This window comes from Lasioglossum baleicum, chromosome 5 (genome assembly GCF_051020765.1).
Source record: "Lasioglossum baleicum chromosome 5, iyLasBale1, whole genome shotgun sequence".
Taxonomy (NCBI): Eukaryota; Metazoa; Arthropoda; class Insecta; order Hymenoptera; family Halictidae; genus Lasioglossum; species Lasioglossum baleicum.
Genome location: NC_134933.1, coordinates 3,022,090 through 3,035,010, shown reverse-complemented (window position 1 = coordinate 3,035,010; position 12,921 = coordinate 3,022,090). Strand labels below are relative to the sequence as shown.

Genomic DNA, 12,921 nt, shown 5'->3' with positions numbered 1-12,921 from the left:
ACAGATTCTTTCCAGAATTTTTACTTGTACAGTTAGCCAAGGAAAATGAATGAAAACTGGATTATCACAGTTCCTGTAGAACTACCCCCTTGATCAAGATAAACGTTTGTTCCTTACGAACTATTATAGAATGTTTAAGGGGTCGGACGTCTTATTCCGTGGATTATCTGGAGAAATATTTGTTCCCATAATGGCCAATTCAGTTTGAAATGCACATCTACGACTGTTGGAGAAGAGAAATTGGAGAGAAGAAATTGGAATGCATTGAGAGCCACCCTTTCAGTTAGGGGTTAGTAGGTTCTCGATCGGTGAAGTGTCCTCCTTGCTCCTGAAATAGGATCAGCGAAGAACAGTGGAATTCGGTTCGAGTTTCGTTCCTTGCCTATTGTTCTCGGCCCTGGTCCACGCTCTGGGGACAACGCCGAAATTCGCACGGACGCGTTTCAGCCGCGTTGCGGCTCCTACGAAGGATGAGAGAGATCTGGCTACCATTGGCTGGGCGCCACTAACTATAATACATTCGCCACTCATCGCCACTGTCGATATTGAAATACTTTAGGGCTTTCGGCGGATCCGGCTCGGGATTTACTTCGCGCGAGGCTTTCAGGCCGAAGCATGGCTTAGCAAGTTTCCGCGCCGCCGAGATACTTTTAACGAGGCTGTTGGTACGTTTAGACGCGGGGTCTGACAGCAGACTGCTAGTCAGTTAGGCTATTCGTACGTAGTTACGAAGAAAACTCTGATATTTGGTTCACCCTCGGAAAAATTCTGGAAAAAATCTGAGACAAAGACGTCATCGAGGCGCACACCACAGAATTATTTCCAATTTTTCGGTTGAAAATCCTGCTTGTAAACACTGAAACTTCCGAGTCGGTCCTCTGTATCGCTCGCGCAAACTATGAAATTTTTTCGGGAATCGTTTCGAAACCAAAGCATGATCGGCTCGCAAAAACGCCTTGTCCACTCGACGGGAGCAGACAAGCCGGCATTGTGTTCGATAATGGCAGGACGATCGGAAATTGGGTCGTTCTCCAGCCGCAAAGATATCAGGCTGGAAACAAGGCAATCGGAAAGAGTGGCTCGGCCCCCCAGCCGGGATAGGACTTTCGCTTTTGAATGGTCGTCGGAGCTTTCGCCTTAATATCTTCCATTGGTGTCGTCTGTCTCACCGTTCTGGCCTCTTATTGGCCCTCGCCAGTGACAGTGATCGCGTTCTTGAAATATCGCGAAAGAAAAGATTTTGTTCGAGCCGTTTGTCCCGGGAAATCCGACGACTTCCACGAATCCTCGATAGGGCACGACCGTGGATCGTCGCCGACGGATTCAAGGAACACGACGGACGTCCGCGTGATGTCGGACGGGTCCTCGGAAACGGTGGAATTACCCTCGGCATTTTTCCGACCGATATTAGCCGGCCGTCGCTGCTTAAAACGCGCTCTGCCGCTCGCGCGCGGATCGCGGCGGATTCTCGAACCCCGCTTTGTCCTAAATGAGCGAGAAGGCCTTTTCATTTTGAATGCACCGCGAATCTGGGTCAATTCTGCCTGCACCCGGCGTGCACCGCGCGCATTGACTATTTCAATCCAGCCTCCGTCGCCGCCTCGGATAATCAAAGCGAAGTCGCCAGCCGATATCAATCCCCCGGTTCTACTCTACGCGCTTCCCACTTCTGCGCTCCCAAGGTTATCTGTTCTTCAACTGCGATCTTGATCTTGATGTTCTCCGTCCCTCGGAATTTTCAAAGTGCCGGCAATATCGCTTTTATTCCTGCCAGGCAATTTAAAGCGACGAATTTTGGATTTAGTCGGTCGGATGCTCTGATTTCCTCTAAGTTGGCGAATTTTTTTCGCCATAAATTTGAATGTTCCGAAAAGATTGAAGGAATTGAGGAATTTATTCTGTAATACGGCAGGGAGAAACGGTGTACTACCGCGAGGTAAATTGTTCTTTTTAGTTTGACATAGTTCTCCCAGGGTTACGGTATGTGGAAAAATCTGCAAATATTTGCTCGAGTTCTTTCAGGAACATAGTTTAAGGCTGTTGAATTTCAATGGTCAAAAAGTTAGACGAGCTTAGTAAATTTGCGATTGTTATACAACACCTGCGCGGTAGATGACTCTTTTTGGTTTCGAGTACGTTGATAAATCTGCAAAAATGTCCTCGAATTCTTCCCGGTTCAAAAAAGCAAACCACGAGCGTCTCGAGTTGCCTCCGCAGTGAGAAAGTCGGCGCGTGGTCAGCCACTCGAGCAAACCTCTCGTCCCGAGCCTCTAGGCTACAGTTGGAGCAGGCTCAGCCAAGATATGATCGGTGCATTTGTCGGGCATTACTCGTCGGCCTTATGTTGGCAACAATTACGGCGTCGGGGCGATTTCCAGCTGTAAAATCCGAACACCTGGCGTGGGCCATTGTGCCGCGGTTAGCCGAGGATGAATAAGGACTTGCTTTGTGCCTTTGCCATGCGGGCTCGTGGTTTTTCGAGGTGTGTCTTTGCCGAGGCTCTGTATTCGACTTGGCAACAGTACACGAGTGTGTCGCGGATGATAAAACGAGCCCGCGGTTAATCCCATTCGACCATGCTCGTGGGACGGATTTTCCCGGACGTGTTAAACCTCGAGAGAGAGAGAGAAAACAGTGGCGGCCGGCTACTTTTTCCTCTTTGCTAACGAACGATCCGCTTTTCAGGGAGAGGAGGATGAACCTCCGGAGGCGTTGGACATGGGCTGGCCCAGCAGTCCCAGAAAGAGGCTAACGTACATCCTGGTCGCGCCCATTTTGTTCCCTCTGTGGCTCACGTTGCCAGACACGAGGACACCCAGAGGTAAGCTGAAAAATCTCGTCGAACATCTCTTAACCTTCGAAGCTGAATCAACCCTCCAAGGGCAACCAAGGTCGTTTATGTCCCAAGTGAAATTTCACTCTTCCACACCCACAATTTTAATTGATATTGTGTGGAAAACAATGGTTTTAGGACGAAAGATAACCCCCTAAAATTTTAAGTCGTTAACCCTTCGTACAAGGATGATATGAAGGTAAATACCCTTAACTGTATCATTTTTTTCTCGGTTTTTAATTAAGATATTCGGATCAAAAAACAACGAAAATGCTCGAACTTACGTCCTTCATAACATTCATTTTTTTCACCATTCTGATCAAATTATTAAGGGTAGAAAAAAATCATTTAATATTTTAGGGGTGGGAATTGCAAGCAACCCATCGAGTGACCACTTCCAAACAATTCAAGAACAATGTTCTGTTGCTTATCTAACATATTAAAAAGTTTCAAGATGGTCGGATTGGTGGAACATAGTTAAATATTGAAAAACAAATGAAATTACGTCATTATAATGGTATAATGTACAGTGCAGTATTTCTTACGACTCTAATTAATAATTCTTATCAGGATATTAAGTCCCTTCTTGATCAATTATTTCTTTTTAAACGCGACGCATAACATTGTATAGGTAATACATATATAGTTTTATATCTGGTTATATTATACATATACAGGATGTCTCAGACCACCCGTACCACCCATTTGTAATCTAGAAAATAGGTTGTTTCAAAAATTGAGTGTTTCTTTTATAAATCAGATGCGCTGTATCAAATGATGATACTTTTAACTTCCGGTTTCGGCCGAAAGTAGGTGATTGAGACCGGAAGTTACATTTTTTAAATGGAACATGGTATTTTTTATTACGGATTCGGATTTTATGCAAAAAAACAAGGAACTTTTGTCTGAAACATTTTTTCAAGAAATGTCATTTTATGTCCTTTATGTAACCTTCAAAATGAGTCTTGGCGAAATTATGTTTTCACTATCTGTGTAATATAGCCCAATTTTTTAGGCAAGCAATGAACTTTAATCAATAAAATATTTTCCACTTTGTCCGATGATCTTTTGCCATTTTTCTGGGTTATGCCAAGAGCAGATGGTGAACACATTATTTCGCCAAGACTCATTTTGAAGGTTACTTAAAGGACATAAAATGACATTTCTTGAAAAAATGTTTCAGACAGAAGTTTCTTGTTTTTTGCATAAAATTCGAATCCGTAATAAAAAAAAATACCATGTTCCATTTGAAAAATGTAACTTCCGGTCTCAATCACATATTTCCGGCCGAAACCGTAAGTTAAAAATATCACCATTTGATACAGCGCTTCTGATTTATAAAAGAAACACTTTGAATTTTCGAAAATAACCTATTTTCTAGATTATAAATGGGTGGTACGGGTGCTCTGAGACACCCACAGGGTATATGTATAATATTACAACATATAAAACTATATACTACTTATGTAATATTATTTACAGGTACCTATCAATTAACCAAGGCAGTATGCTATCTCGCGGAATTAATGAGGGATGATAACATTTTAAATATTGAATATTTAAAGGAATCTAACAATATTATAAGGGTGAAAGTTCACTCGAGGCATATTAATCGCAAATGTTATCAATGCTACATTGATATTTCATTGAATATTTCGTAAGAAATACTGCACTGTACATTATACCATTATAATGACGTAATTTCATTTGTTTTTCAATATTTAACTATGTTCCACCAATCCGACCATCTTGAAACTTTTTAATATGATAGATAAGCAACAGAACATTGTTCTTGAATTTTTTGGAAGTGGTCACTCGAAGGGTTGCTTGCAATTCCCACCCCTAAAATATTAAATGATTTTTTTCTACCTTTAATAATTTGATCAGAATGGTGAAAAAAATGTATGATATGAAGGAGGTAAGTTCGAGTATTTTCGTTGTCTTTTTATCCGAATATCTTAATTAACAACCGAGAAAAAAATCCTTGTACGAAGGGTTAGCGGTTATCTTTCAACCTAAAACCATTGTTTTCCACACAATATCAATTAAAATTGTGGGTGGGTCCGCTGGACCAATCTTAGTCCGCTAGACTTTTTCAAATTTTTGTTTTAGATGAGATCCGCGGCGTTAGAAAATAAAAGCGAGAGATCAACCTTTTCAATCTTCAAAGAATTAATTCGTATAATTTACGTTTTATTACCACGATTTCTACGAACGTGTCCCGCACGATGTGTCGCAGCATTTGCAAGAATCCGCAAAACTAAAATGATTAGAATATAGAGGCGTAATCTTCGCAGGCGAAAACGTTCGTAGGTCAAGCCATCGCACGGGCTCGCCAAATTGCGCTGAAAATCGTTGCTGGCGTGCCACAGTGCGGACAAATGGCCTAATATTCGGCACTTCTCTAAATTTGGTTATTAATGTATATATAGGTAATTTTTTTACAGAAAATGATATTTACCAATATAATTAATAAATTTATTAAGAAATTAACAATTTTTATTTAAACAAAAATATATTTTTAAAAACTAACATATTTAAAACGAAATTAATAATAAATGAACCATATTTAATATTAATAATAATAAACTTAGACAAATTATAATAGTATAAACAAAACTAACAAACTTAACAAAACGCTATTCGCTATCCGAGTCATCCTCGGTACTTTGAATGTGATCCAAAATGAATCATTCAATCCCGTGATCTTGCACATTTCTGATTAAATATTGATGAATTTCAGTAAAATCGCAAGATTTGCTTTTTGTTGTCGTTTCTCGAGATATTTCAATCTCTTCAGATAAATCGTCCACCCTGTATAATTATTGCAAAATTGTATTATGCATAAAAATGATTATTATATGATTATTAATAACAATTTCCACCCTAATACGCATTTTTTGCTAAAGAAATGTATTTCATATCGTGATATACACGAATATTCAATTTTTCTGTGGCGGACAAATGGCAAAATTTTGTACAAAAATCCAAATTTGTTTACGAATGTATATGTATTGTGGTAATTATTCGCAGAAAATGAAATTTAACGATATAACTAATAAATTTAAAAAGAAATTAACGAATTTTCCACAATACAACATAAAGGCAAGGTACGGGCACTTATTAAAAAGTTTATAAAATTAAGAGTAGCAGTTAGTTGCAGGCTAAACTATGAAATTCTTAAACTACAACAAGTGATATATCCGAATATGTCAAAATCTCAGGATATTTTTTGCCTTTCTCGAGATATGTTAATTTGAAGTTTTATATGCAAGTAATAAATAAAACCACCGTTGAAAATTTATACAAAAAATAAATCTACTTTATTAAATGTAAAAAGAATGCATATACCTTGGTGAGCATTTTCCATTGTACAGAATTATTATTGCAACACTGATTTACAATTAATGTAATATTATTTGATTTTTTGGACTCTAGAGAGTGCGACACATGGTAAAATTTTTTATAAAAATCTAAATTTGGTTACTAATGTCAATGCAATAGTAATTATTCACAAAAAAAAAATGTAACAATAAAATTAATAAATTTAAAAAAAAAATTAACAATATTTATGCATAAAAATTATTGTTATATGATTAATAATATCAATTACCACCTAATAAAACGTTTTGCCAAAGGAATTTATCGTACATCGTGATATACACGTGTAGTGAGATATGCCACGTTTGTCCGCACTGTGCGTGCGGAGGGGATAAACGCGTTCAGTTAACGTACGGTCCATCCCTTTTGTTCGTGCGTTTTTTTTTCCCAGCCCCCGTGTTCCCTGTCAAGTAAGCGTCCGCAAAGGACGTCGAACGCGAATCGTTCCGCGAACGCGATCAAATTTTCCGCAAATAGCCGGTGAACCTTTCTGAACCTTCCCTCCTTCCGTGTACCAACCACTGTAATCGACGACGAATCATCGGGACTGGTTATTCTTGGACGAGTCCTGCAATATTTAGCGTGATCGCTGCATCAAACGCTGGTATTACCTAAACCAGTAGCTCCCAAGCGTTTTTAAACCGCCATCTTCTCGAATCCCGGCGATGTCACTTACAATTAGATCAGCGGCTCCCAAGTTACTTCAATAATGAAAATGAAAATTTCGTTTTATCGGATTTTTTTATTAAAAATTAATCTCTGATTTTCTTACAATCAATTATACAGTCATTATAATAAATTATACAGGTCGCTTATATTTTATATGTTCACGTTTATATACATAGAAAATGCAGGTTTTTAGTGAGATATTGTTAGTAAGAGATTCTTCTGATTTCACGAATTCTTTTTGAGAAGCACTGATCTCTAAATTGTACAGAACCTATACTACATACAAACATTCCCTGTCGTTAGCTTTGCTCTTTAAGAATGGTATATTACTATAAAGGAGGTATTTTTCGCGATCGCACTATTTTGAAAGAATGGTAATTATTTTTCTCGGCGCACAGGTTCGATCAATTTCTACATTAAATGAATATAGCTTGAGGGGCATGAAACGTTATAGTCCGAGTTCGAACCAAATAACGCTTCCGATTCGGGTTTGAATCAGCAAGATGCCAAATGCTATTTTATTGGAGGAAAACAAAGGTGGAGTGTTTCGTCCCCTCCAATAAAATAGCATTTGGCATCTTGCTGATTCAAACCCGAATCGGAAGCGTTATTTGGTTCGAACTCGGACTATAACGTTTCATGCCCCTCAAGCTATATTCATTTAATGTAGAAATTGATCGAACCTGTGCGCCGAGAAAAATAATTACCATGGTATATTACTCTTTAAGAAAGATTATAATTGCTCGTATTCCTCCGTTAACTGTACAAATTATTTTGTGGCTTTCTCAATCAATCAGCAGTAATTTTGTCTAGTGATTTCTCACTAAAATAATAAAATATAATATAATTATAATTGAAATAAAATTATCAATTTGTTTATTTGTTTGCGACATGTTAGTCCAGTCAATGAATGCTCATAAGGGGGGTGTAGAGGGAAATGGAAGGAACACAATTTTTAACATTGAGACTTTGTTTGGACTAGTAGGATCGAGGTAAACATATTAAAAGTCCCTACTCCTAGGAGGTGAGCGGAGTGCATGGAGGCACGCAGAAGGTCCCCTTTTTCCGTTTTCCGCTTGTATCTTGGAAACTATGTATCCTAGCGATAAGACTATTCTATACAAAATTAAAGCTGACAATATGTGCCACAAAATTGATTCGATTCAGTTTTTCGCTACCTCGCATAGTTTCCAAGATATCCGCGTTCAAAGTTCACTAATTGTGAAAACGAAGAGCCTTATTTGACTAGCTAACTCTTCAGCACAATTAATGAACTTTGAGCGCGGATATCTCGGAAACAATGCGTCCTAGCGATAAGATCATTCTATACAGAATTAAAGCTGACAAAATGTGCCACAAAATTGATTGGATTAAGCATTTCGCTATCTCGCATTGTTTCCTAGATATCCGCGCTCAAAGTTCACTAATTGTGCTGAAAAGTTAGCTGGTCAAATAAGGCTCTTCTTTTTCACAATTAGTGAATTTTGAGCGCGGATATCTTGGAAACTATGCGTAATAGCGAAAAACTGAATCAAATCAATCTTGTGGCATATTTTGTCAGCTTTAATTTTTGTATAGAATGGTCTTATCGCTAGGACGCATAGTTTCCGAGATATAAGCGGAAAACCGAAAAAGGGGACCTTCTACGTGCCTCCCTGCACCTCGCTCACCTCCTAGAAGTGGGGACTTTTAGTATGTTTACCTCCTAAACTAGTCCAAACAAAGGCCCAAAGTTAAAAATTGTGATCCTTCCATTTCCCTCTACAACTTTTCGTTGACTGGACTATGTGGCTTCTTTCAAACATTTTCTCTTCTGGATGAGTGGAAGGTGTTGATGTAAAAAACAACTTCACCAACAATTTTCTTTGTTATAAACAATCTTGCGGCCAGTTTCTCTTAAAAATGTCCACCGATCCAGAGATGTAGATTCACCTCTAGAACGGATGACCATTACTTTTTTATACACCCTGTACATTCTACAATTTGATTATAAGCGAAAATACGCTGCCACAAAATAGCGGAAAATTGTAAAAAATCAGGACGCGTTGATCGCAAAACAACTGTAAGATGGACTGGTACATAGGCGGCGCCGATGTCTGTTATTCAAAACTGATTCCCGGTTGCTATCAATCACGTTACGAGCTGCATTATCTAGGCCTATTAACGGGCCTGTATTTCAACCGGACACAATGCCTGCCAACGAAAGATGATATTGACACGCTAATTTCGAATCGACGACTGATTGTTGCCGGCTGGCGCAGCGAGGCATTCACAGCTTGCCCGCCGCTTTTCATTGTTACAGAAAATTGCGACGCGGTCTCTCTCTCTCTCTCTCTCTCTCGCATTCTCTCTCACTCTCTATTACCCCGACCCTTCTGTCTCTGTTTTTCCCTGTCTTTCTCTCTCTCTCTCGATTTCAATACGCGACAACAGCAAAAATTCGTTTCCCCACGGAAAATCGAACTGATGAATCGCATACCGGAACTGCAGAGTCCCGTTTAGTTAGAACAATTAAGCAAACTCCGTTCTGTTTCGCCGGTGAGAATCGTTTCACGTCACGGTGTATTGTCCCCTAACATTCTGCATGTTCTTTATCACTCCATATCTTCCACCATAACGCTGCAATGTTCCTGGAAAAATACTGAGTTGAAACGATTTTTTAAGTGATAACTTCTTTGGCCGCACCGCGTACACGATTGCTAGGCACTGAATTAGTCTGATCCGTGACGCTTTGAAGTAGAACAACACTTCGAGGATAAAAATACCTTCGACTATAACACTTTCACTTCCACCACGAATTATTGTATTTAAATAATAAATTGTTAACTCTTTGCAGTCGGAGTTATTTTATTTTATCATTTTATGGATATGAAATTGATATAATACCTCATGCAATATGCAAATGTTTAGTAATTGATTAGATGCCAACATATCTAATAATGTGAACGATACTTTCAAGAATGGTACAGCAATTAAGGAATTCAAAAACCAACTTCTTGAAATGATTAAGAAAAGAATGTAACGTTTAGTAATTGATTAGATGCCAACATATTTAATAATGTGAACCATACTTTGAGTATTGGTACAGCAATTAAGGAATTCAAAAACCAACTTCTTGAAATGATTAAGAAAAGAATGTAACGTTTAGTAATTGATTAGATGCCAACATATTTATTAATGTGAACCATACTTTAAGTAATGGTACAGCAATTAAGGAATTCAAAAACCAACTTCTTGAAATGATTAAGAAAAGAATGTAACGTTTAGTAATTGATTAGATGCCAACATATTTAATAATGTGAACGATACTTTGAATAATGGTACAGCAATTAAGGAATTCAAAAACCAACTTCTTGAAATGATTAAGAACAGAATGTAACGTTCAAAGTTACTTATTAAGAATCCAACTGCTAATAAATCACATCACTGATATAATTCTCCACGAGTTTTGGGAAAAGACCCCCAGAAATTTTTATTTTCCGCCGTCGTGATTCATATTTTTGCGGGAGCGGCGCGCATGAGGGAAACACAAATGATTAATCGGACTTCCAATATGCCTTCAGCACGATAATTGACGGGCGTTTCACGTGCTCCGACGAAGTCTGCCTATTCCTAGAGGCAAATTTCTTTCTTCCCCAGCCGGAAGGGAGAGGATTAAAGCAGACCGAACGAGAAGCACGGACGATCGAGAAAGAATTTCGCGAAAACCGCGGCCTCTATTCTTCGCAATAGTACATCTCTCGCGGTTCCGCGAGCCAGCTGGGTCGCCGATCATTTTCCTCTCTGATCGTTCGTTCATTTTTTTTTATCCCTGTTTCTCCGCTCTTCCCGTCCCATTTAATCGTATTCTCCGCCCCGGAAATCGCTCTTGAAATAACGACCCGCGTTGCGATCGAACGGAAGCCTTCCCGCTTTGTCTGCGAAACTGTGGACCTCGATATCGGGCCGATAGCACAGCTCAGATCCTTATCGAGACGCTCGATACACGTATAATCGCAGATACTCGACCTTTTGAATTAGATTATATTCGGTGCCTTGGGCGGCGGCCCTAGAATCCACTGGGTGTCTGCGGCATTCCGCACTGCGAAGTAGGGTTTGTCAGTTTTTAAAAAACCCGGTTTTCAAAACCGGTTTTTGAAAGAAAATTTTGTATTTTCAGTAAAAAAAACCGGTTTTAAATTTATACATAACACATATTAATCCGCTATAATGATTTTGATGTAATCAAAAAGTGCACAGCTAGTGGTATACATTGTTGGCTCAGTGGAGTGCGACTGCACGAGAACTGCAAGAACCTGAATAAGTGACTTCCTCCAGTCCTCAAACATTAAAGAAGGAGTTCTTGGTCTTAGAGATTACAAATAGAAGAACAAAAATTTGGATTTATTATTTAATGCTTTAAAGACAATTAAGCCAAGTTCAGTAGCAAGTGAGCGAGTTTTTCCTATTTCTGGGAATTTTGTGACCAAACTAAGAACACGACTAAGCAGTAAATCCATTGACGTTCTTTGCTTTTTGAAGTCATATTTTATTAAACAAAGAAAGAAGTAACATAATTTTTTAATTTAATAATTTTATGTATGTATGTATATGTACCTTACATTTTCCTTTTTCGTATTTTTGAATTATTATCAATAAAAAAAATTAAAAACTTCTATTTTAAATTGTAAATATGTCCTGTTTTCTATCTGTAAAATTTCAAAACCGGTTTAAACCGGTTTCATGAAGAAGTTAAAACCGAAAACCGGTTTTTTAAAAAGTCGGTTTTTGTATAAACCCTACTGCGAAGTACTCGAAAATTGCATATATTGGACGACTTGTAGCAGTTTCTTCGTTGCAAAATCATACAATTGTATAAGTGACAGCCCCTACCCTAGAAATCGATTTTCCAAACACATCGCACATTCAGCACGATGTTTCGAAGCTGAATCGTGTTTGAAGTCTCTGATTTTGCTCGATTTTTAATAATTGAAAAAGATCAAGAATCGTTTATTTAACTGGTGCGGGTAGGTTTAGGAATACATAAAACAGAGACAGAAATTTCTATGGAGACCTCCCGTGTGCATGATCCCTTCTTAGTACACACTCTCCAAGAGGAGATATACAGCGTGAGTCCGAAGAAACAGAACACCTAAATATCTCCGTTACTTTTCGTTATGCAAAAAAACTTCTTAGAACAAAGTTACACTGTTTGAAGGGCCACATGTAACGGTGTAAGGGAAAAAATTTTCGAGGTCATTTTTTTACAAGATTTCAAGGTCATTGATATTTTGTTTAGTGGAATGAGGTATTTTTTAATACATCAATCGATGCACCTGGTCATTCGTTATAAAAAAGTACTAACCTATGTATGTCGAAAAGTTAGTAGTTCAGGAAATATTGAAATTTAAATAACTCTAAAACACCATTACTGTCGTACTAACAATAAGACGTTAGCGATTACTTGCTACTGTAAATTGTTGAGTTGAAATTGAAATAGAAAATTGACGTTGAAAATGAAATTGAAGATTTGAAATTAACGAATTGAAATTGAAAAATTGAAGTTGAAATTGAAAAATTGAAATTGAAGAGTTTAAGTTGAAGTTGAAGAGTTGATATTGGAATTGAAGTTGAAATTAAAGTTGAAATGGAAAAATTGAAATTGAAAATAAAGTTGAAGAGTTGATTTTGAAATTGAAGTTGAAATGGAAAATTTGATGTTGAAATTGAAATTGAAGAGTTGAAATTAACGAATTAAAATTGAAAAATTGAACTTGAAATTAAGAAATTAACATTGAAATTGAAAAATTGAAATTGAAGAGTTGAAATTGACGAGTTGAAATTGAAGTTGAAGTTGAAGGGTTTATATTGGAACTGAAGTTTTAGGGTTGATATTGAAATTGAAGTTGAAGGGTTGATATTGAAATTGAAGTTGATATTAACGAAAAGAATGAAATTGAAAAATTGAAGTTGAAATGGAAGAATAGAATTGAAGTTGAAGTGGGAGAGTTGAAATTGAAGTTGAAATGGAAGAGTTGAAATTGAAGTCGAAATTAAAG

General features: G+C 37.8%; 1 protein-coding gene across 6 annotated transcripts in view; it reads left to right on the top strand.

Moving 5' to 3' along the window:
• Positions 1-12,921, top strand: part of Nckx30c (solute carrier family 24 member Nckx30C) — a 224,846-nt gene that overhangs the window by 177,442 nt on the left and 34,483 nt on the right. For all 6 annotated transcript variants that reach the window (XM_076423863.1, XM_076423862.1, XM_076423861.1 and 3 more), the window contains one exon: positions 2,686-2,821. In XM_076423863.1, the coding sequence (XP_076279978.1) occupies positions 2,686-2,821 (136 nt within the window). The remainder of the gene's footprint in view (positions 1-2,685; positions 2,822-12,921) is intronic.